The 26,040-nt window shown below is 45.0% G+C and overlaps 1 protein-coding gene across 16 annotated transcripts in view; it reads left to right on the forward strand.

Moving 5' to 3' along the window:
* The window catches only part of KIAA1217, a 540,319-nt gene that overhangs the window by 504,311 nt on the left and 9,968 nt on the right, over positions 1–26,040 (forward strand). For all 16 annotated transcript variants that reach the window (XR_014710274.1, XR_014710275.1, XM_084619500.1 and 13 more), the window contains 6 exons: positions 5,192–5,322; positions 5,556–5,703; positions 11,385–11,880; positions 14,256–14,436; positions 19,452–19,606; positions 20,769–20,915. Coding sequence is in view for 14 of the 16 variants with exons in the window: in XM_084619500.1 (XP_084475626.1) it covers positions 5,192–5,322; positions 5,556–5,703; positions 11,385–11,880; positions 14,256–14,436; positions 19,452–19,606; positions 20,769–20,915 (1,258 nt within the window). In the remaining 2 variants the exon portion in view is untranslated. The remainder of the gene's footprint in view (positions 1–5,191; positions 5,323–5,555; positions 5,704–11,384; positions 11,881–14,255; positions 14,437–19,451; positions 19,607–20,768; positions 20,916–26,040) is intronic.

A 26,040-nucleotide genomic window follows, 5' to 3' on the forward strand; every position in this document is an offset into this window, starting at 1 on the left:
CTGGGCCCTGAATATTCCTCGAGCACGGGCACCACGGGCTCATATAACTCGCCGCCTGTGCTTCCAGTGTATCTACACGGCAATTAGACACCCATGGCTGCCCATGCCAACTTACTCAGGCTCCCCAGGGCTCAGGCTAAGGGGTTGTTTAATTGCAGTGTAAACATTCAGGCTCGGGACCCTCCCACGTCACAGGGTTCTAGAGCCTGGGCTCCAGACTGAGCCTGAATATCTACACCGCTGTTAAGTAGCCCCTTAGACTGAGCCCCGTGAGCCCAAGACAGCTGGCACAGGCTGGCCACAGTTTCTAAATTGCAGTGTAGAGATACCTTTTGGTGTTCTTTGTTCATAACAGATGCACATCCGACGAGGTGGGTATTCATCCATGAAAGCTTACGCTTCAATACGTCTGTTAGTCTATAAGGTGCCACAGGACTCTTTGCCGCTTTTACAGATCCAGACTAACACGGCTACCCCTCTGATACTCAGAGAATAGAGATATCCAGTGAAGTCCAAGGAGCACTCTTAGACAGTCTGCCTTGAAGGCATGCAGAAAGCGCACTCCATGTAAATCAAGTCATTTTGCATGCCTAATGATTGTACTTTCAGGCAGAAGTTTTTAGTAAATTCTATTGGATCTAAGCCAAAGATGTGATACAATACCTTTTTTGGATGTCAGTTACCAAATACCAGCCTCAAAGTTTGCTACATACCAAAGGCAAATTGGGATAATATGATATGTCAGTCACACTTTAAGTGAAAGTTACATTTATAAGTAGGTTATGAAAAGCTAATATAAGATTAATAGAGGTGATAAGCATACTACAGACATGAGTCGTATGTTTTATAGATGGTTAGAGGCACATGAATAGAAGGTGTTGTAGTTGGTTATAAACCATACTTATAAGCAACCTATTTATAAATTGTGATAGCCACAATGCACAGATGTATCCAGTAAAAATGTATTAGTTACCAATGCTTTACATGGTAAAACTACAATGCATGGTATGCGGTACATATTGTACAAAGTTCTCTCTCAGAGTTAGAACACGAAGTATAGATGAAAACTGACAGCACTTCTAATAACAGTAAAATAGAATAATCATTCCCCTTCTGGAACATTTCAAACAGACATAAAAATAAAACGCTCAGATTATTTTTTTAAAGTAAGATTTCAGAATCAGAATTAAATACTAGTTTTTATGATTTTACAATAATTTTAAAGAACGCTAACAATTCTGCATTTCTAGGAGCATCCTGCATCTGTAATTGGAGAAGGTGTCATCAGCATTGCTGAATAGCCTCTTGGAATCTCTACCTTCAGTAAGCAGGTTTTCTAGGGAAAAAAAATCATATTTGCATAATCAGGACATCTGGTTTCCATCAGCCTGCAAGGTGGCAATCCTTAGCATTACGAGTGCTGACGAAATGTCCTCTTCTCCACATTCTCATTAACTGTAGATTGAGAATCAGTATTTTCTCCCAGCGTTCCACACACTTGCCAAATTTGGTCATAGGTGCTGGAACTAGGGGTGCTGCTGCATCCCCCTGGCTTGAAGTGATTTCCATCATATACAGGGTTTGTGTGGCTTGTTTGGTTCAATGAATATCAGCACCCCCACTATAAAAATTGTTCCAGCATCCCCACATTTGGTATGAATATATTATTTCAACCCAGATATAACAATATATTTAAAATATATTCTAAATTTCCCTGTTATGTTCAAATGTTTATTATAGTGTGTAATTGTCTCCTAATGCAGTTAGAAAAAACTTTTATATGTTACTGTCTGGGAACCCACGTTTTCTTATCAAAGTCTGGAAAGAACTCTCTCTTTATGAACAAAAGTGGGACAGACACCATCCCCTGCTATTTAGATGTCTGTCTCCTATCCCTACCTATGTGACAGTGTCCCTTACATGCCAAAAGATGATTATCCTGCTCCATGCCTCCTACTGTCTCCCCATTCAGGCCAGGAGCCAATTCAAAGTTCTGGTCCTAATTTTGAGGTCTCCAGCAGCATAGCGCCCAGATTCCAGAGAAGCTGCTTTTCTGTTCCTGACTCACAGAGACAGCTGGGTGTATCAGGGCCATTGAAGCCATTGTTCTCCAAGATGAAGTTCACAAGTGCTTGTTGTGGTCCTTGGTTGTGGAGCAATGGTCCAATTGTCCTTGGTTGTGGAGCAACCTCCTCCCAGAGGGTATGGTCTCACAGCAACATTTTCTGGGCTTGACGATGGAAAGCTGAGGGTTTTTTGCAAAATCCTTCCTGTGTTGGCTCTGTTCTTCAGATGATATCCTGATGTTTGTGTCATCTTTATTGTGAAGGCAAATGTAGGAGAAGTAGATATGTGCAGAGGTGAAAGTAAGCCGGTGTGCAGTTATCGGGACCAGCTTTTCCAGATGGCAATTTAAAGCCCTGGGGTAGCGGCGACAGGGCTCTGGCAGGGATTTAAAGGGCCGGGGCGGTAGTGGCAGCTGGAGCCCCGGGGCCCTTTAAATTCCTGATGGAGCCCGGCTGCCGCTATCCCAGGGCTCAGGCGTGGATTTAAAGGGCTTGGGGCTCTGGCAGACGCTACCAGAGTGGAGCCCCAGGCCCTTTAAAGCTCTGCCAGAGCCCCAGGGTAGCGGTGGCAGCTGGAAGCCCCCAGGACTCCTCAGTGATTTAAAGGGCCCGGGGCTCCATGGTGGTAGCAGCAGCTGAAGCCCTGGGCCCTTTAAATCACCCCCGGGGCTCCCAGCCACCTCTGCAGCTGGTATCTCGGGGGTGATTTAAAGGGCCTGGGGCTCCCAGCCGCCACTACTGCAGCTGGAACCCCGGGCTCTTTAAATCAAGATTTAAAGGGCCTGGGGATGTAAGGCCCTACCTCTTCCGGTGGAGGCCACGCCTCTTCCAGTTCAGGCCACACCCCCTGCTCAGGACTCCAGCGTACAAGTAAGTCCTTTAACTTACTTTCACCCCGGGATATGTGTGATAGTGATTTTAAATGTGACTGCCTCGTTCCCTGTAAAAGCAGAAGAATATCGTTCAGTTGGTGCCACCTAGTGTCCCCTTTTGTGATTTCTCCTCTCTGTGTTAATAAGCAAGATGTTTTCTCTCATCTGCATTTGTATTGGGAGACCTTCCAGGCTGGTGGTCCTAAAGTGAGATCACTCAGCTTAGGTGTGCCTTATTCACATCTGCTCCATTCTGGTGTGTAGGCAGATTGCAATAACACAAATCCTTCTCGCCAGATCTTTGTAAACAGCGTTTTTGTACATTTCAGACGATGCCTGCTCACAAGGAGCAAGTAAACCCTTTTTAGGGATAATGAGTTCTAGTTAGCTCTCCGCATCTAAAATGTGACTAAAGCACAGTGCTGCCCCTAATGTAGAATCCAAAGAGGATGCAACTGGTGGGAGAAACAAGAGGGGTGAGGTAATATCTTGTATTGGCTGACTTCAGTTGGTGAAAGAGACAAGCTTTCGAGCTACACAGGGCTCTCTTCTTCAGGTCACTACAGCAGCAATGCAAACAACTGGTGGGAGGCATTCATCAGTGTTAGCTATATAACAACGGTTGGGTGCTGACCGGATGGAAGTTAAGAGGAGCACTGCTAAGTTCACACACTCGCCATATTCACTCGTGATAGTCTGCCCCAAGGATTAGTCCTTAGTGTAGAGACATTGTGGAGCAAAGACATGCATTGAAAGGGCAGAGTGCAGGACACAGGTATTGGAGTCCCAAAAAGCTGCTATTCGTTGTTTGCCTTTCCATAATTAATTAGTTGTGTTGCTTATGCCTTTTTCAATCTGTTGGCAATTTCCTTACCCTTTTCTTGACAACTGAACAGTGTAATATGACTCTCTTATATCTATCTAGGTTTTTATATCATGCCCATCACTGTGATATCTGAGTGCCTGGCTGTCGCATACAATCACTGATTGTTGTTGTTATTACCTAGCTCTTAAATAGCACTTGTCATCCATAGATCTCAAAGTGATTTACAAAATAGGTAAGTATCATTAGCCTCATTTTACAAATGGAGAAACTGAGGCATGAATAGATGAATGCTGAATTCAACACATCTGTGTCCACTCCTGTTTCTGAATTGTCCAAGAGCAGCTTATGATTTTCTCAGATACATTTGGTATTTGCAGTTTTCTGACAAATAGTTTGTACAAATAGCCTTGGTCTGTGGCTTGTTAGTGAGCTGTTTGTTGCATGTATTTGATAGTCAAGCTCTGGTGTCAGTTTTAAGTGGACATGTAAGTCACATGCTGTTGTTTCTGCTCGCTGAATGGATGCGTGAAACTCTTAGTCCTGGGCTACACTAGGGGGGGTTCGAACTAAGATATACAACTTCAGCTATGCTATTCACGTAGCTGAAGTCGAAGTAACTTAGTTCGACTTACCTGGCCGTCCTCCCGGCAGCGAGTTGACCACAGCAGCTCCCCCATCGACTCCGCTTACACCTCCTGCCGAGGTGGAGTACAGGTGTAGATTCAGGGATCGATTTATCGTGTCTAGATGAGACACGATAAATCGATCCCTGATAGATCGATCACTACCTGCCAATCCGGCGGGTAGCGAAGACGTACCCTTAGACTCAGGAGTCAGGTGTGATTACTTACATTTATCAGTTCATTGTATTCAGGATATTCTCTAGTATTAACATAACATTTGCAGTTTCTGAGAATATTCCTGCTAGTAAACCCATTAGCTAAAATATTCACTGAAAGTGGTCACGAAGTGGGTATGAATGAAGGCAGGTTTTTATTAGAACAAATATTCATGACGTGTTGTGTGTTTGTTCTGAGGAAGTCACACAGTGCTACGGCTTATGTTTCTCATTTTTGCCCCCTGGTGTCAGGGCAGCTTATTCACATGGTGGCCTGTTCCTTGCAAAACCTCCCGTAACATGTGCTGCCTCGGTGTATTTTATTATCTTCAGCATATTCCAGAACCCCAGTGTGCTGAGAGGAAGACGCCCTGCTGGGAAGCTGGAGTTCTAGCTCTCTCACACAACCTTCTTTTAAGCACTCATTGTTATTTTCAGTATCAAGCTAGTAAAGGGTCAGTAGCAGTTTTTAAGGTGCTGTGATATTTTTGGTCCAGATTTGTCCGTTCGATTCCAACTATTTTCATAAAACAAAACTCTAATATGGAAGTTCAGTTCAAGTTCTGTTTCTGCTTGTTTTTTTAAACAGTGAGCTAGAAGCTTTTGTTGAAGATCTGAAGAAGGACTCTACTGCCACTAACAAGATAGTGACATTGAAAGATGTTGAAGATGGGGCTTTTCTTCTGCGGCAAGTAGGAGAAGCTGTCGCCACCCTCAAAGGTGTAGTTTCCCTTTTATTTTTGGTTTGGTTGTTCAAACACTTGGGAGTGATGTAGGTTTGCATCTTGATCTGAGACTTGATCTTTGCCTTCTTCAAAAAACCAATTAAAGGTCTTGGGGATTTAAGTGTGTGATCTCTGTGTGCATCTCTCATGCGTATATCCAACTCTTTTTTTAAAAAAAAAATAGCATTTGTCGCTTTCTCTTGAACTTGGTGGTTCTTGTTTTCGCAGGCGAGTTTCCAACATTGCAGAATAAAATGCGGGCAATCCTCCGCATTGAAGTGGAAGCCGTGAGGTTTCTGAAGGAGGAGCCCCATAAACTAGACAGCTTGCTGAAACGAGTCCGCAGCATGACCGATATCCTTACCACGTTGAGGAGGTGAATTGTTTTTCAGAACTCTGAACAGTTCCATTAAGGAGTGCTGCAATGCCTTTTCCATTCAGAGCCAAAAGGTTTTCAGAGCCATGACTTGTTTATAGGGTTGTATGTGTAGCCCCTCCCCTGAGGCATAGCTTTTGTCTCCCTTGTGCTTGATATCACCAATACCTGGAACAGCTTTTCCCCACTCTTTGCATGCATTCAGTCCTGGGTTCTTTTCTGGCCCCTGGTGGCTCCTCAGTGTGCCAATACACAGGGTGCTGTCCCTTGAGAAGGAAGAGAAAGCAGTGTAAAAGCCCTGTACGTAGGGGATAATAAGATAAATAAAAACATACCCCATCAAAGAAATAACAGACCAAAAATAACAGCATAACAAAGGGGGGGCCTTACTGGGAACAGGAAAATAGGGAAGGAAAGAGTTATGGTTAACTAATACATTTATGAATAAGCCAGTTCTCCATTTCCTAACACTCAGCAACCTCTGCCACCCTCCTAGGCACCTCATTGATGCAGATGGTAGGGCTGACGTTGAATGTCCTGAGACTGAGTGTTGCCATGCTGTGGCATTTGTCAGCTTAGACTGAAGTCCCCTGGGTGGGCAGAGTCCTCTCCTGACTCCAGTTGGACTTGCTGTACCCTGGTCTGGAATCCTCCTGGGGTCTTGGCTGGCTCTCGTAGCCAGTGCCAGGTTGTGTATCTCTCACTCTGCTGGATGCTGGTCACTTCAGTGCTGGAACTGCCTGCTCCATGCAGTTAAAGTCTTATAGCAGTGCAAAATCTCCCTTAGTGAGGAGTGAGAGTTTAGCATAAAGTCCCTGAGCTGTGCTGACTCTCTCAGCTTCCAAACTAAAACTGAGACTAAACTCGGTTCATTGGTGCAGAGTCAGGCCACCCCCTCACTGGGGGCTATATAGCTCTGGCTTGTTGTTGATCCAGTGAACTTCTTGTCCAGACCGCACCAACAAGGCTTTCTAATTCCTTCTGTCCCAACCCCTAACTTCAAGCACGCTGGGAAATGAGGTTAGAGGATCTTGCTAGCCATTATTGTTGTAGGTTTCAGAGTAACAGCCGTGTTAGTCTGTATTTGCAAAAAGAAAAGGAGTACTTGTGGCACCTTAGAGACTAACCAATTTATTTGAGCATAAGCTTTCGTGAGCTACAGCTCACTTCATCGGATGCATACTGTGGAAACTGCAGAAGACATTATATACACAGAAACCATGAAACAATACCTCCTACCACCCCACTCTCCTGCTGGTAATAGCTTATCTAAAGTGATCACTCTCCTTACAATGTGTATGATGATCAAGTTGGGCCATTTCCAGCACAAATCCAGGTTTTCTCACCCCCCCCCCCCACCCGACACACACACACAAACTCACTCTCCTGCTGGTAATAGTTCATCCAAATTGACCACTCTCCTTACAATGTGTATGCTAATCAAGGTGGGCCATTTCCAGCATAAATCCAAGTTTAACCAGAACGTCGGGGGGGGGGGGTAGGAAAAAACAAGGGGAAATAGGCTACCTTGCATAATGACTTAGCCACTCCCAGTCTCTATTTAAACCTAAATTAATAGTATCCAATTTGCAAATGAATTCCAATTCAGCAGTTTCTCGCTGGAGTCTGGATTTGAAGTTTTTTTGTTGTAAGATAGCGACCTTCATGTCTGTAATTGCGTGATCAGAGAGATTGAAGTGTTCTCCGACTGGTTTATGAATGTTATAATTCTTGATATCTGATTTGTGTCCATTTATTCTTTTACGTAGAGACTGTCCAGGTTGACCAATGTACATGGCAGAGGGGCATTGCTGGCACATGATGGCATATATCACATTGGTGGATGTGCAGGTGAACGAGCCTCTGATAGTGTGGCTGATGTTATTAGGCCCTGTGATGGTGTCCCCTGAATAGATATGTGGGCACAGTTGGCAACGGGCTTTGTTGCAAGGCTAGGTTCCTGGGTTAGTGGTTCTGTTGTGTGGTATGTGGTTGTTGGTGAGTATTTGCTTCAGGTTGGGGGGCTGTCTGTAAGCAAGGACTGGCCTGTCTCCCAAGATTTGTGAGAGTGTTGGGTCATCCTTCAGGATAGGTTGTAGATCCTTAATAATGCATTGGAGGGGTTTTAGTTGGGGGCTGAAGGTGACAGCTAGTGGGGTTCTGTTATTTTCTTTGTTAGGCCTGTCCTGTAGTAGGTGACTTCTGGGAACTCTTCTGGCTCTATCAATCTGTTTCTTCACTTCCGCAGGTGGGTATTGTAGTTGTAAGAATGCTTGATAGAGATCTTGTAGGTGTTTGTCTCTGTCTGAGGGGTTGGAGCAAATGCGGTTGCATCGCAGAGCTTGGCTGTAGACGATGGATCGTGTGGTGTGGTCATGGTTAAAGCTGGAGGCATGTTGGTAGGAATAGCGGTCAGTAGGTTTCCGGTATAGGGTGGTGTTTATGTGACCATTGTTTATTAGCACTGTAGTGTCCAGGAAGTGGATCTCTGGACCAGGCTGAGGTTGATGGTGGGATGGAAATTGTTGAAATCATGGTGGAATTCCTCAAGGGCTTCTTTTCCATGGGTCCAGATGATGAAGATGTCATCAATATAGCGCAAGTAGAGTAGGGGCGTTAGGGGACGAGAGCTGAGGAAGCGTTGTTCTAAATCAGCCGTAAAAATGTTGGCATACTGTGGGGTCATGCGGGTACCCATAGCAGTGCTGCTGATCTGAAGGTATACATTGTCCCCAAATGTAAAATAGTTATGGGTAAGGACAAAGTCACAAAGTTCAGCCACCAGGTTAGCCGTGACATTATCGGGGATAGTGTTCTTGACGGCTTGTAGTCCATCTTTGTGTGTAATGTTGGTGTAGAGGGCTTCTACATCCATAGTGGCCAGGATGGTGTCATCAGGAAGATCACCGATGGATTGTAGTTTCCTCAGGAAGTCAGTGGTGTCTCGAAGGTAGCTGGGAGTGCTGGTAGCGTAGGGCCTGAGGAGGGAGTCTACATAGCCAGACAATCCTGCTGTCAGGGTGCCAGTGCCTGAGATGATGGGGCATCCAGGATTTCCAGGTTTATGGATCTTGGGTAGTAGATAGAATATCCCAGGTCGGGGCTCCAGGGGTGTGTCTGTGCGGATTTGATCTTGTGCTTTTTCAGGAAGTTTCTTGAGCAAATGCTGTAGTTGCTTTTGGTAGCTCTCAGTGGGATCAGAGGGTAATGGCTTGTAGAAAGTGGTGTTGGAGAGCTGCCGAGCAGCCTCTTGTTCATATTCCGACCTATTCATGATGACAACAGCACCTCCTTTGTCAGCCTTTTTGATTATGATGTCAGAGTTGTTTCTGAGGCTGTGGATGGCATTGTGTTCTGCACGGCTGAGGTTATGGGGCAAGTGATGCTGCTTTTCCACAATTTCAGCCCATGCACGTCGGCGGAAGCACTCTATGTAGAAGTCCAGTCTGCTGTTTCGACCTTCAGGAGGAGTCCACCTAGAATCCTTCTTTTTGTAATGTTGGTAGGGAGGCCTCTGTGGATTAGTATGTTGTTCAGAGGTATTTTGGAAATACTCCTTGAGTCAGAGACGTCGAAAATAGGATTCTAGGTCACCACAGAACTGTATCATGTTCGTGGGGGTGGAGGGGCAGAAGGAGAGGCCCTGAGATAGGACAGCTGCTTCTGCTGCATTGAGAGTATAGTTGGATAGGTTAACAATATTGCTGGGTGGGTTGAGGGAACCATTGCTGTGGCCCCTTGTAGCATGTAGTAGTTTAGAAAGTTTAGTTGTAGTCCTTCTGTAAGGGCTCCTAGAGGTTCAGTCTGGAGTGCCAGGAGCTGGGGGTTACATGTGGGTTCCTCTTAGAACTTCCTAACCGCATACTGAAAATCATGATTCCAATTGTTCCATGTAGAGTCTCTGTCTAAAGCAGCTACAATAGTCTATTAGACCCTAACTGGGGATGGGTTGAATCCAAACCCCTTGACCAAGACACCCCTCAATGTTGGGGACATTTGGCTCAGGAGCCATACAATGTGTGTTTGTGCCCATCTCTAACCCAATCTGCTGTAGACAAATTTTCAACAGTCAGTGTTAGATCAGGCACACTTTGAGTGCATAGCATGAATCTCCCAAAACATAACACTAAGAAATAACATTTCTTGGAATGCCAGGAAATGCCATAACTCCTTGAACACCAAAGCATCACTAACATGAAGAGATATTCCTGTATTGGCAGAGGGATGCACTAGCTCATCTAACTTGTCTTTTCTATTCTAATTTCTCTGATTCTATTAATTTATTCCGCCATGCTTACATCAGAAAATACCTATTGCGATGGGTTCAGTCACAGAGACCCCCTTGGGACTGTCACCTGATGTGCTAAAACTACGTCTGAACCCATTTTCTTTGTCAGCTTGGGACTCCAGAACCCTGTCTTGCTGAGCCAGACATGCTAGTTTGCTGCAATAAAGACCCAGGGTCTGAACCACACCCCCAAAGCTGCAGACTTTAACCAAAAATTATTCAGCAAGTCACCTATCTCCAACATGCAGACGCCTAGTTCCCAATAGGATCCAAACCCCAGATAAATCTGTTTTACTCTGTATAAAGCTTATACAGGGTAAATTCATAAATTGTCTGCCCTCTGTAATACTGATAGAGAGATATGCACAGCTGTTTGTTCCCCCAGGTGTTAATTAATAAACAAAAGTGATTTTATTAAGTATAAAAAGGAGGATTTAAGTGGTTTCAAGTAATAACAGACAGAACAAAGTAAGTTACCAAGCAAACTAAAACAAAACACGCCAGTCTAAGCCTTATACATTTAAGAAACTGAATACAGATAAATCTCACCCTCAGAGATGTTCCAGTAAGCTTCTTTCACAGACTAGACTCCTTCTTAGTCTGGGCCCAATCCTTTCTCCTGGTACAGTTCTTTTAGTTCCAGCTCAGGTGGTATCTAGGGGATTTCTCATGACTGACAGCCCCATTTTTTCTGTTCCACCCCTTTTATAGCTTTGGCACAATGCGGGAATCTTTTGTCTCTCTGGGTCCCCACCCCTCCTTCTAAATGGAAAAGCACCAGGTTTAAGATGGATTCCAGTACCAGGTGACATGGTCACATGTCTTGTGAGACCCCAAGCCTCCATTCTTCCCGGCCTGACTTACACGAACACAGGAAGGCTTATAAGTAAACAGAGCCACTTACAACAAATTGTCCTGGTTAATGGGAGCCATCAAGATTCCAAGCCATTATTAATGACCCACACTTTGCATAGTTACAATAGGACTTTAGAGTAATACTTCATATTTCTAGCTTTAGACACAAGAATGATACATACATACAAATAGGATGAACACACTCAGTAGGTTATAAGATTTGTAATGATACTTTACAGAAGACCTTTTGCATGAAGCATATTCCAGTTACATTATATTCACACTCATTAGCATATTTCCATAAAACTTATGGAGTGCAACGTCACACCTATAACCTTTTAATGTCTAGTTTCCTTTCACTTGAAAATTGCCAAATTGATTTCTGTTTCCAGCTGGGTGGGGAAAATGAGTTTTTGCCAAAAATATATTTTGTATCCAGATTACAGCCAATAAAGTTAATATATAGCACATGGCTGGACTAATTATATGCTAATTTAATAAATAATGAATGATGATGTGTTTGATTTTGTTTTGATAGACATGTTACAGAAGGTCTGCTGAAGGGCGCGGATCCTTCTCAAGCTGTGCAGTACACTGCCATGGAAAAGGCAACAGCAATCGAAGTTCTGAAAAATCAAGAAGAACTAATACGTGTCCATGGATACCCACAGCAAAACACAGCTGGAGTTACAGCAGAGTTGCAAGGGTCCTCAGTCAAGTCAGAAGTTCTACCCTTTTCTACAATGACAGTTCATCATGTACAGAGCTCTCCTGTAGTCATACATCAATCTCAGCACTCTTCAGCACTGGTCAACCATACCCAAAATTCACCTTTGGTCACCAGCCATTGTGTAGGTTTGTCAGCAACAAGCCATCACACCCCCACTATGCCAGTGACTGTACTGGAGTCCACAGCAGCAACCCAGCAATCCCAGACTTCTCAGTCAACGCAGGTCAATGGTTCCATTATGCAAAGCCTTTTTATTGAAGAAATTCACAGTGCAAGTACCAGGAACCGAGCTGTATCAATTGAGGTACAGTGTATTCTCTTTAACCAGGGATATTGTCTTTGGGCATGAGCTTGACTTTACTGGGATCTGCCAGCATGCATCTGAGACCTTAGATAGGATTTTCAAAATACCAGTGGAGATAGGTGTCTGATATCCAAAGAAAAGTCCATGGGATTTGGGTCCATAACTTCCATAGGCACTTCTGAAAATCTTACCCCTTATTTTGAACCAAGGCAAAATGTAGTGCCATGTTTAAAAAAAGCCCGAGGTGCCATTTCTGAGTGCTCTGCTAACACTGAAGAAATGATTACTAGAGCCAGATGATTACTTTCTTTTAAATCTCAAACTAAAAATCATGTTAACCAGGAGTGAAACCTATAAATCCCCATCTATTCCTATTGGGCAGGTTTTAAGAGATTAAAGTTGGATTTTTTCAGGAGTGGGGGATTTAACATCAGCCTGGAAATGCCTCGGTAAGATTTTATATATATATAAAAAAGTATGGAAATGTTTAGTAAGGTCACCCAAACAACTGGAATTTTGTGAAGTTGGGGAACTCTATAGTACACGGCTCTGGCCCTTTGCATTTTTGTGATACACAGGTATGATTTCCCACACCATCCTGTGCTCCAGGTGTGTAATCTCCCTAATTTGAATCCAGCCCTTAACATGTTAAAAGTATTTGTCTGTTAAGTCTCATGGTAACATGGCAGGCAGCTCATTGTAGCCACACTTCTTAATTTGAAATCCTGTATACTTTTGGGGTTGGGGGATGTCTTGACCAATCTTCCAGAATGTGGTCTTTTGATGAAGATCTTTAAAGGCCTCTCCTTTTCCTTTCACTGCATTTGGTTTTAAAGATGGCTGGAGTATTTTGCTGTCGCTCCATAACAACACTTTCCATTAAATGCTACAGGTGTGCCTGATCAATCCATCAACCTGAGTAAGGAATCCCAGTTAGGTCGCCTCTCAGTTTTGCGTCACTTATGGGAAGATGATACACAGCGTGTCTAGGACTTCCTTGTGGCTTATGGTGGCTCTGGGTTGGGAAGAAACAGGAGCAGAGTTAAAGATGTTTGGGTGACCTTAGCGCTGCATATTTCTGGACTTTCTAATGATTAATTATTTTTCTGTGTCACTTTAACATGGAATTTCCATTTGGGGCTGTTGGAGAAAAGAACAAAATGCTGTTAAGGGCTTTCTCCTTAAGCAGTGGCTAAATATTTAGGACCCTACCTGTAGGTCAGTATCTGCTGTGTATTGTTATAAGAAGTCACAAGAGATACTTACATAAGCTACAGTGCAGGTAGGTAACTTTTTGATGCAATGAGTAAAGTATGTGTAGCCTCCATTACAAGTCAGGTGAAACAAAAATAAACAGAGAACTAAGTAAATTAATCTAAAGCCAGAGCATTTTTCAGCAGTTTTTTTTAAAAAAACAATTATTGTTCATGAATGGAGTTTTCTCAACACTTTTTGTTTGTGGTTGTACCTAGCAACATGTTACTCCAAAAGCTTACACCAAGGTGGGCACAATGATAACTGTAGTGTGTGTTTTAAAAACAATGTGTAACCGGCATTGTCTGTTTTTAAACATAAAATACTGTTTTGCATGGCTATAGCATTTTTTGTCTGTGTATCTCAAAGTGCATCACACATATTATTAATAAGCCCACCATATACCCTTGTGAAGTGGTGGGTATTATTATCCCCGTTTTACAGATGAGGAAACTGAGGCACAGAGATTTCCCCAGAATTATCCAGCAAATGTGTGGCAGAATGCAAATCTCCTGACTCCCAGTTCTGTACTTTAATCACTGGACTGCAAATGGACAATACATTAAGCTACTTATGTTATTTATTTAATTTGCCCTTGCTCCTTTACATTTTAATCTCTTTGAGGCTGTATTTTTTTTTTTTGGTTTATACAGTGCCTAGCACAATGAAGTCCTGGTCCATGACTAGGACTCCCTAGGCACTATGATTATACGACAAATAAATAATAGCTTTCCTTCAATTTTTGAGTAAATGTTTTGTGTCTACAGTAGTTCAGAAAGAAACCTGTAGAAGGTAATGCAGAATGTAAGTTTTCTCAGGCTGATTTGACTTGGAAGGAGCGCTCTGTAGGAAACAATGGTGCTAGCTGAGTTCTGGAGGCCAGAGCAGCAGATGCTTGTAGTATGTTAAAGTGTGCTGAACAGTAAGCAGTGCATATTTGATGTGAAATATTGCTCACTAGGAACCAACAGAAATCAGAAACTTCTGTTGCCTCACTACAGACCAATGCTGAGAAAATCTAACTAGTTTTGATTCTTAATGTTTATATTTGGACGTTTAGAAGTAACAGAGTAGAGACCGATGAAATCAGAACGCTAACTGAATGCTGTACTTCTCTTTAGAAAGCAGAAAAGAAATGGGAAGAGAAAAGACAGAATCTTGATCACTATAATGGAAAGGAGTTTGAAAAACTCTTAGAAGAGGCACAGGCCAATATCATGAAATCAATCCCTAATTTAGAGATGCCTCCGCAGTCCACAGCCTTGCCAAAATTGGAGGTAGTGGATAAATTAGAGGTTTCAGGTAAGGTTTGCAGTTTTGAACTGAGGGTTTGTGTCTTTGAGAAAATTAAATGAGAAGGCTTTTTTATTAAAATGATCATTTAAGTTTATATATTTACTTAGCACCTTTATCAATATCCTACCCTTCCCTATGAGACAGAATGGGGGAGTATGTCCTGGGAAGCAGGGACTCTGTAGAGGATGCAGCGGTCATGCTGGTTCACCAGCTAAACCTGAGCTCCTGGGGAGATGCTGTAGCGAAGAGGGCGAATGCGAGCAATGTTCCCTGTAAACTGTGCGGTGATGCAGCAGTCTTGTGTATATGGCGCAGGTCAGAATCCCTGCTGCTCACGTCTCCTCAGTGCGGCCCCAGAAGGGATATGGCGTGACCCTTTATGAACCTGTTTTTCTTGGTCCCGCTGCCCTCTGACAGGGCATGTGCGCCCCCCTCACCTCCTCGCTCTGGGGGAGTTAGGAGCATTTCCAGATGGGGATGAGCTCAACTGGGGAGTGGTGGTGGCTCCAGGATGCGCCTGTGCAAGAGTTCAGGTGAGGGGCCTGGACGGGCTCTGCCATGTCAGCCCAGGGCAGTGCAGGCTGCAGAGCTGTAGCCCAGTCAGGCCAACATACCGATGCCCCAGCCCACCCACACACCTGGCAGTTGTTTCCAGGGTCACAGTGGGAAGTGGGAGCAGAGGGAGCTGCAGCCAGTGCCCCTTCCTGGGTGTTCCTGGGGTGGTGATGGGTGGTCTGAAACCCCCAGCCACAGGGAAGTGCAGTCTGACATCACCCCAATCCCCCCCCTCCCCCCCCGCCCAAGACCCCTGGCTAGGCTCCTCAGGCAGCTGCTGCAGAGCAAATCACCACCCTCTGGGATCCTGCCAATGATGGGGACAGGGACTAGTGTGTGATGCACACACATCTGCACCCCACCCACCCATACACAACTCCCCTGTATGCTCCTCGGCCTTCCTGCAGACACCCTTCATACTCCTCACCACAAATCCATACCCTGCCCCTCACCCCAACCTATCTATATACCTCTCACCACGCACCACCTTCTACCCTTAAATTCTCTGAATTGGAATATACAACAGAGTATGAGCTTCGGGTGAGTCCACAGAAAGACCCACACCATTAAGTGGCCTGTGTGCCATTCAAGTTCCACATAATCCCACGTATCTGGGGCGGGGTGTGTGTGTGTGTGATTTACCTAGTAAGGATGTCTCTCAGCAGCAGCACATGGATTTGTTATAGATAGTACATTACAATAGGCAAAGCTGCAAAATACAAATTCACATCTAAGCTTCTCCAAAGTTTTGAGAGAGTTGTCTCATCCAAGATTTTGATACATCCCATATCTGGAAATGGATCAGGTGCAAAATTCTGATTCAGATATTTATATAAACTTTCACAGAATTATGGAGACGTGTTTTCAGAGCCAGCATTTTGTTTCAGTCTCTAACACTAAATAGTTTGTAGCAGTAGTTGTTCTTGGGCATTTATTAACATGAGAGTTTAATACTTATGTTGAAAAATCATTTTAGAATTCTTGTACACAGTTCAGTGAGATGACTGGCTTCTAACAGCATTAGCTTTTGTAGTGAATGGCACAGCACAGAAAGAATCAGAGAAAATAAATATTATATGGGTGCACTGAACTGTGACAATGTCTGAGAAAGTGCAAAAGACAATAATAAAGAGGAGCTTTTGTTACTCACATATTTAGCTTATCCATTTCTAGAATAAGAATTTGCGTGGTGTCCAGCTAACCGATTTATGAAGAAATTTGATGAAACGATAGGACATCTGCCTTCTGTTTTGCATAATGAATCCTATAATCATCACATAACTTAAAGGAATAACAAAGCTTTTCCTTAATTCTGATTAAACATTTCACATACCACCCAAATCTTCCACAGTTCAGAAAGAAAGTTTCAACATGCTCCTGCCTACTTTAGGCTAGAAAAATGAGTGATTTATGGGAAGGCAGACCACCTACTTTACTAATACAGGTTTCAGAGTAGCAGCCATGTTAGTCTGTATTCGCAAAAAGAAAAGGAGTACTTGTGGCACCTTAGAGACTAACCTGTCATTATGCAAGGCACTGAATTTAGCTGTATGGAGTGGAAATCTATCAACTTCATGAAAAAAATGTGTTAGTCTCTAAGGTGCCACAAGTACTCCTTTTCTTTTTACTAATACAGTACACTGAGTATGTTAGCAACCAATTAACAGAGTGCTTTGTTTGCTCTTATACAGAGCACAGATGGATCACGTTGCTAGAAAACATGGTTTCGATTGCTCTCCATCCAGAACAGATTAAGAAATTGAAATATTTATTCCTGGAAAATTAAGGCTAACTTTTAAAAAAATGAGTGCTTGAAGTCAGGTTTTTACGTCCAATTAGTGCACCTGAATAAGTGGCCTAATTTTTGAAAGTGCTGAGCAAACAGCAGCTTACACTGGAGTAAATTCCTTGCATGGGTGTCTAAATTTGGAGATGGGCTTGATTTTAGTCATCTGTTTTTAAAATCTTAGCTCTATGTATTTTTGAGATTCTTATTCAGCATTTCTTTGAAACAGTTGTCTCTAATTTTTCCAGTGGCGGTATAAAGCGAAATCATCAGTCAGTTCCAGTCTTTCATCTGTTGCTATACCTGATGGGAAAGAATTGACACAAAAGGTGCCAAGATTATTAAAATGACTCTTGATTTTGGGTGCCCAACGTGGGATGCCCTCGAGGGGCCTGATTTTTCACAAAGTGCTGAGCATCTGCCTTCTGAAAATCATGACCTGTTAAAGTGTCTCAAACCCAAAATTACTGGTCACTCTTAATAACCTTAGCCAAATTGAATTATACTTGTTTTTCGTTATTCTCCTCTGCACTCTAGCAGCATGACTCAGCAGGGGAAAAAATGCTTGAGCAAAGCTGTTTCCTCAAAGGTTTATAACATAAAAATAAAATAACTTCAATAGAGAAAAGAGAAGAACACCCGGCAGTGGGTTCTACCTAGTCTTATGCTCTATTACAGCCTCTCCCATGCAAAGACAGGTGTGGAAGCTGATCTGACATTAACCCCTTGTTCATCCTGTCACATTTACCACCTCAATTTTTCCTCCTCCTGGTTCCCTCTTTCCTTTTTATTTTCCAGTTTTAAAGATAGGGAAGGCACTGGTGTGGGTTACACAGTAGAAATCAATCTGCCTCCGTTCCCTCAATGCCTCCTATTCTTTCATCATTCTTATTTTCAGTAACTGCAGGGAAAATTGTGGGCGCTCTAGCGGTTAGGATTGCTGCATTTGTAAGACTGGCAGATTGGACAAGCCACAGGACCTACCACCCCTTAGTTGTAAGCGTCTGTGAAGCCAAACGGCTGTGTGTCATGTGTAAGGGATAAGAGAATGACTCTAATTCCTTTAGCCTGGAATTCAAGAAAATCTCCTAGTTGCCCTGGTAGAAGTATACACAGATTTCATTACAAGCATACTTCTTAATGGTAGCGCTGATAAGAGAAAAGCTCTAATGTAAAACATATCTGGAAGTTCACTTTTGTTGTAACCCTGTGAGTCAGTGCCAGATAACTAGGGAGGGACAGGGTGACTTACATAATACAATAGAACATTTCTTTTCTGAAGAACATTTGAGCTAACAAGAGAACAAAGACAAGGCTATTCACATTAGAAAAATAGGAACTACTACTGTGGATTAGACCAACCTCTTCTCTAGTCCTGTATCCTGTCTCTGACAGTGGTCAGTATCAGGTGCCTCAGAGGGAGGCATTGAATCTCCATAATTGACAGTTATGCAATATCCTGTCCATGGGGAAAGTTCCTTCTTGACCCCAAGCAGCTAGTAGTCCTGAACACAAGGTTTTAACTCCCTTGTACATGTCTATCCGATCTATTTATGTAACAGCCATCTCTTTTCTTGAAAATGAAGCTTGTAAATAAGAAGGAAAGAAAAAAAAAACCCCGAGTGCATGTTTCTTGCTGCAGTGTGTGTCCTGCTTGGCTTGCGTGCAAACATACACCTTCACATAGGAATGAATTATGGGGTAGCAGTTTGTAAGGGGTGGTGGTGTCTGGTTGGGGAAACTGGTGTCCCCTTCAGAACACTCAGGAGCCCCCATCACAATGCAGGGGTTACACATCTGAGCTATTGGATTATGCTTTAATCCGCCATGAGTTGGAAACTCTTTCTTGGTGGCAAAGCATTCGCATTAGAGCCAGTGTGTTATAATTTCAGGGCAAACCTGTGTGTTACTGAAACATTTAATTGTAACTAAAATTAAAAATGAAAGCTTGCATTGCTGGGGAGAGGGTATAGTTGGTGAGCTGGACTTCCCCGGCCCTCCCCTTGCTAATAGGACTCAGTGTACTAAATGAATTGGAGAGGTGGTGCCTATTTGCTCCTGGAGCAGAGTACTCTCTTTTTATTTTCCTGGGTGCCTTTGCTGTCCAAGCTTAACCCAATGTTTACTGAGTTGTAACAGTGGCATTCAAATCCCTTTCTAGCTCAATGCAGAAAGCACCCCTCTGATAGAGCAGGATTATGTGCTGATTTTTAACTTGCCATGTGCTGGAAGAATAGAAGGAGGCAGGGCTCAGATCTCTCACTGGTTTTCAAAGGAGGGCACAAAGAGAGGCAGGGTAATGGCAAAAATACCCCCCTGAACACACAGTTTGTGCTTGTGTAAGCAGACATGTACTTACAAAATGTGCCAGCTAGAAGTGCACCTAGGTACGTCATGCAGCTTAACCTGTGCACCTCCTGTGAAATCCTGGCCCTGTTGACTTTAATGGGAGCAGAATATCACTGCAAGGTTCCACGTGGAGTGACCTGATTTCTCTGTGCAAATGCAGGTGTTTTCAGCGTTGTGGATTACCACCTTTTAAAGCTAGACTCCCGAATGTGCTAATGGTCACACAGTTCATAGCAGCAAGACTCTTTCTCTAATGTGGAGTAGAGAGTGCAAAAAACTGAGCCATTCCCTGTCAGCAATGATCATTCTGTGATGCCATGTTACTTTGCAGAAGATGCTCCTGATGCAGAGCAGGAAGCTGACAAGCTGGTGAAGTCGCCACCCCCTCCACCGCCACGTCGCAGCTACCTGCCGGGATCTGGCCTCACCACAACGAGATCAGGAGATGTCATCTATGCAGTCAGAAAAGAGAGCACCATTGTCAAGGTTTGATGATTCACGCAATAGCTAACAGACTTAGTGACTAATGGCTGGCACATGAAACATTCTCAGTCTTCAGCTGTTTGTCTAAACCATAGAAAAAGTTGAGACAGGGCCATGGCCCAGAGAGGTGACCAATAGGTCACCAGGAAATTCTATTAATCAGAAAAAGCAACCAGTAGGATTTGTCCAGTCCTGTTTTCATGAGTCTTATCCTTTCACTTATCTCTGTAACAATGTAAGATGCAAATCACAAGTGGCTTTCATCCAGTGTGTCATAAGATGATTAAAAATAAAAAGCCCATTTTACGCAGATGGGGAAGATCAGCTCAGAGAGTCAAGAGTTTCCATAGAAACATTTAAGAGTTTCTTGTTGCTTACTTTACCCACCTGTTACATTTGAAGTGATAAAAAAGGAAGGAGGCAGTATGGGGATGCCTCTCTGTCTCATACACATTATATCAATAGTATCAGGATTATATTGATCTAGCACCATATTTTTTGGGAAATGTAGCGGGAGCAGTAGAACATGGTTGCATCCAAACCAAGGCCCAACAGGCCCAGTGGTAGCACAGTCTGAAAGGGCAGACACCCAGCAATGTGTCTGCACACAGAGTTCAGGAGGCCTGAGCAAAGTTCCAGTCCAGTGCTGAGTCTTGGGTGCTCCTGGTCGTCTTTGGCGCCAGTAAACTTTCCCCAACAAACCCCTCCGGTGTCCTCTTCTGCCGCTCTCTGCAAAGCCACACAGAGCAACCACCTCCCCACTTAACTAGCTAGCAGCCTCCCTCCTTATTCCCAATGCAGAGTCACAAGCCCCAGTACTCACAGCCCCATGCAACCCTGGGCAGCAGTGATACTGGGTCCAGCTCTGGCCTGTCCTTCTTGGGTGATACCCCCCCGGCACAGTGCTGCTCCTGGCTCCTGTCCTGGGGTGTCCCCGATCGGCTGCCCTGTCCTTCCCAGGCTTCAGGCAGGGTCTCTGCTGCTTCACTTTGCTTCACTTCACTTCACTCTCTCTCTCTCCAGCTCCAGCACCCCACTTGGAGTTTCCCTGTTTCTCTCACTCTCCCCCTCCCCCTGCTTAGGAAAAAGATTTAAAGGAGCCATGCTCTCTAAACCCCAAGGGGTTACATATATATTGGCTCTCTGTGATTCTTCACCCTTTCAGGAAGGCAGCGAAGATGCTGGGCAAACAGCACAGTCCAAAGTACCTAAAGAAGATCCAGCCTCATCCCGGGCACCACTGCCTGTCACAGCATCTGCCACAAAGGACGAGGAGGAAGAGGAAGGAGACAGAATAATGGCAGAATTGCAGGTATGCACATTGAGATGCACATGGATATACGTATACAATCTCACTCTCTTCTACAGACCTTGCTTCTGTTCTTAGCTAAGATCACAAAGGAAAATAAATGTGGTGGTCTCACCCAACTCCCCTTTTTAAATATATATTCACATAACACCACCACCACACTGTTCTGGCCTGGAAAAGCAGGGTTTCTGTGGCTCATTATTCAGGGGTATTGGCTCTGCTGGTGGACAAATCCTCCACGACAGATACACAAATAGGTTTGTTGTGCTGTACATATTCAATGTGTTCAGCATTGACCTGAATTTGTTATGTATGGCCCAGGCCTGCATGGTGCCTGGTGCCCTCCGCTCTTGTGGAAGTTGATAGGAACAGAGGATACTAGGCCCCTTACAGGGTTGATTGGGCTCATACACATTAGACCTTGGTCCCCTTTCTAGACTCATTTTTATATATGTTTAAGGTCTTGAAGCGTCACAAAATTTAGCTTTCCATCATGGGATGCATCATTCTGGCAGCAGTTTCTGAGAAGAGATGCTCACTCCATGGTCTTTTGTTTTGCAGTAGGTGGAACTGTTTTAGATCGCTGACAATGACACTGTAGTAAAAAACCAAACATTAAAACTGCAGTCAGTGAGTTTCCAGTGGTTCCGAGCTGTATACTCTATATCAGTGGTCACCAACCCATCGATCACGATCAGCTGGTCGATCCTGGAGCCTCGTCCAGTCAATCGTGATATCTGGGCCGCTAAAAGTCCAGTGGGGCTCAGAGGCTGCCTGCCTGCCATGGTCCCATGCCGCTCCTGGAAGCGGCTGGCTGCTGGCATGTCTCTGCGGCCCCTGGGGGAAGGGAAGGGAGGGGGAGGTGAGGCGGCTCTGAATGCTGCCCCCACCCCCACCACTGTCCCTGCAGTTCCCATTGGCCAGGAACCGGCCAATGGGAGCTGTGGGGGTGGTGCTTGCAGGCATGAGCAGTGCACAGAGCTGCCTCACACCCCCCTTTCTCCCAGGGGCCGCGCAAAGAGATGTGCCAGCAGCCAGCCGCTTCTGGGAGCCGCCTGTGGTAAGCGCCTCCCGGACAGAGCCTGCACCTTACACCCCGTCCTGCACCCCAGCCCAGAGCTCCCTCCCAGACCCCGAACCTCCTCCCACACCCCAATCCCCTGCACCAGCCCGGAGCCCCCTCCTGCTCCAAATTCCCTCCCAGAGTTTGCACCCCTCACCGCATCCCCCTGTCCCAAGCTCAGCCAATGCACACCTCACAGTTGAGAATGTTACACTGATTTGTGACAATCCCTGAAGGATTTTGGATCTATAAACCACAAATGACACTAATAAAAAGTAAAACTCATGAAATGTCCAGTAGATTCTATGAGATTAGGTGCAGTGTGACCATATGATGCCTGCACCCAAAACTCCCTCCCAGAGTTTACACCCATCACTCCTGCACCCCAACCCCCCTCCTCAGGCTCAGCCCGGAGCCCCCTCCCACACTCTGAACCCCTTGGCCCCAGCCCAGAGGCTGGACCCCCTCCCACACCCCAGCCCACTGCCCCAGCCTGGTGAAAGTGAGTGAGGGTGGGGAAAGTGAGTGACGGAGGGAGGGGGGAATGGAGAGAGTGGGGCGGGGCCTTGGGGAAGGGGTGAGTTAGATCCTGGGTTGATCTTAAGTTCAAAAAGTGATCTTGTGCATAAAAAGGTTGGAGACCACTGCTCTATATGATACTGTCTCCATACTATGGTAGGAGAAACAGGTTGAGCAATGGGGGTTTGGATTAGAGTTAGGACAGACTGGGGTTATGTAACAATACACAGGCTCTATGGAGCACATCAGGTATTCAAAAACACTATAGCACTGGGTATAGTATGTCCGTAAAATCCTTCTAATACATGAGACAGGCCTGCCAGTTGATAGGCATCTTGTGTGACCCTCACATAACCTGCCTCTCCATACCTCTCAGGCATCAGCCACTGGCATCTTAGATAGCTACAGCTGCAGGTAGAGATCATTTTTTCCCCTGCTGTGTGTCCTTCTGGCTGCCTCTCCTCCTCGTCATGTCTCTCTTTAGGCAGCCCAGCTGCCACACTCCTCTTCCTCTGATAGGCTGTGAATGGGAGGGTTAATGGGGACATGGGTAATATGGGGGTTGGAAGGAGGGTGTGAAGGAAAGTCAGAGTAAGGGTACTGAAGGAGAGGATGTCAGACAATATCTGCTAGGGGTAAACATTTTTAAATCAGGTTCAGATAATTTGCACCCAAGAGTCCTGAGAGTTGGCTGAGGTGATCTCTATTCCACTGATGTTAATTTGTAATAAATCTTGGAGTCCTGGGGAAATTCAGAGGCCTGGAAAAATGCTAATGTTGCACCAATGCTCAGAAAGGGCAAATGGGATGACCCAGCCTGTTAGCGTGATAACAATCCTGGACAAAACAATGGAAAAGCTGTTATGGGATTCAATTAAAAGAATTAAAGGATAGGAATACAGTTAATGACAATCCATGTGTTTTTATGGACAATAGGTCTAGTCAAACCCGATTTCATTCTTTGAAGAGATTACACGTTAGATTGATAAAACTGTATACAGTTAGACTTTTTTAAAGGCATTTGGTTTATTACTGCACGACATTCGGATTTAAGACACTGGCACTATATGGTATCAAGAGAGCATACGTTAAATGGATTAATAAATACAAAATGAAAACAAAGTTTGAACTCGAAAGTTGCAGTGAAACAGAATTGTTGTCCTCCACACAGCTCTCTTAACAACAAGCCAACTGACAGATCTCAGAAAATAGTTGTCAAAAGGATATCATCATCAAGTTGAGGGTGTTTTTACTTGGGTTCTTTAGGGATTCATACATTTTCATTAATAATCTGGAAGTAAATATAAAATCAGGCCGATAAAATTTGTGGATGACATAAAGGTTGAGTGGCAAATAATGATGAGGCCCTGGCAATCATGCAGTGTGATCTGGATCACTTGATGGTATGTCTGTTCAAACAAAACGTGTTTTAATACAGCTAAATGCAATGTTTTACATCTAGGAACAAGACCTGAAGGCCATACCTACAGAATGGGCAACTGTATTTTGGATAGCCGTGACTCTAAAAAAGGATTTGGGGGTCCAAGTGGATAAGCAAACAGAACATGAGCTCCCAGGGTGATGCTGTGGCAAAAAGAGCTAATGCAAGCCTTGATTGTATAAAGAGGGGAGTGCTGAATAGGAGTAGGGAGGTGGTTCCGCCTCTGTAAAAGGCATTGGTGAGGCTAGTACTGGACTAATGCAGTCAGTTTTGGTGTTCATATTTATAAAAGAATGTTGAAAAATTGGAGAGCGAGTGCAGAAAAGAGCCAAAAAATTACTTGAGGCTGGAGTAAATGTCTTAGTAAGAAACTTAAAAGAGCTCAATCTGTTTAGTTTATCAGGGAGATGACTGAAAGGTAATGTGATTACAGTGTATAAGTACCTGCATGGGGAGAAAGAGCTCTTTAATCTAGCAGAGAAAAGCAGAACTGGAAGCTTGCCACACCAATATCACTTTCTTACCTGCAATGGTGTAATTAATTCTCATTGCCACTCTCTCCCTGGCATGCACCTTTCCTCCACAGCACTCCTGACTTACCTTACTGATAACCCAGCCTGCAAGTGCACGTCAGCAGAACTCCTAGTGTGCTACACCAGGACTTGCTGTCGGCATTGTGCACCTGCACGTTGTACAGCTACTGGCACTCATGGCCTTTAGCCCCCCCCCTTGAACTAGGAGCTAGTGTGAGAGCTGGGCTGGACCCCCAAGGAATTAGTGAGAAGCCAGCTATGCCCAGTAAGGTGGAGGTCTTGAGAGCCCCCACTCTGCGGTGCAGTAGGAGGAGGACTTAATAGAAGACCCATGCTCCTAGGACTTGACTTGTACCAGAGCATTGCTACAGGAGGAAAATATAGGGTCCATAGGCCCTGAAGAACCTGAACTCCTTAGTCCTCACCACCTTGCAGTATGGTTGCTGTAGTGTGGCTGATACCAGCCTGAAGAACCCACAGCCTAGGGTAGGCCAGGCCCTGGAGTGCTGGAGGCAGATGACCAGGGACAGTGAGGGGGAGAGAAACAAATTTGGGGGCACTAAGGAGAGTGACAGGGTGCAGGTTTTAGAGTTTTGTGGCAGTGGAAATGCTGTTAGCTAGGCCATGTATTGGGTCCTGAAGGAATGAGTGGAAAATGAAAGCTCTGGGGTGTGTATGTGGAATTTTATACTCTGGACCACAGCAGACTAGAAAGATGATGGTAGTTCAGGAGGGAAAGAAACCCGGGGATCTGAGGAAACAGAGAGAGAGAATAGCAACAAGGAGTTGCCCCATGGGGGCAGAAGCTTGGTGCTGCCGGTTCCTGCTGCAGCAGGACAGGCTCTGTCAGCAGCCAAGCTCCTCCCCGGCCTCTTTCCCAGCGTGCTACATTCCCCTCCACCCTCTGGGCCAAGGATCAACTGTTTGCTGGCCAGAGAGAGGTGGAAGAGCAAAGCCTCAGAGAAGGGGCCTTGGGGAAGGGGCTGGAATCGGGGCATACCTGTGAGCACGCCCGAGCCCCCTGCCCTGACTCCTGCACCCCCCCCACACACACCCCCAACCCCCTGCACCCCCCTCACACCTCCCCATACTCCTGCACCCCCCACACACCCCCAGACCCCTGCCCTGACTCCTGCACCACCCCCCACACCCCATGCCCTGACTCCTGAAACCGCCCCACATCCTGACACCAAACGGGAGCTCCTGCACCACACCCCCATTCCCACCTGGACCCCTCGCACCAATGAAGCTGAGCACAGGGCCGGGGGGCCCCACTAACTCTAAATCCACCAGTGGCTGTCACCTGGGCTGGGGATACTGTGTCAGCTGATCCCCACAGTCTCCAACCTACCTGGGAAGTACAACAGACATGGCCCTGACCATTAGCTCCTCTCCACTCCCGAGCCCACTCACCCCTTGCTTCCCACCGCTTAAGGCTTAGCCCTCTCACTTTTAAAAATGGTTGCTTGCCCCTGCCCCCCCCCCAGCTTTTCTGGCACCCCTGTTGCCAGGTATCCAGTTTTAGACTGGAAACTCCAGTAGAAAATGGGACCTGGTGTCTGGTTAGCCATG

Source organism: Lepidochelys olivacea (genome assembly GCF_965140295.1).
Source record: "Lepidochelys olivacea isolate rLepOli2 genome assembly, chromosome: 2".
Taxonomy (NCBI): Eukaryota; Metazoa; Chordata; order Testudines; family Cheloniidae; genus Lepidochelys; species Lepidochelys olivacea.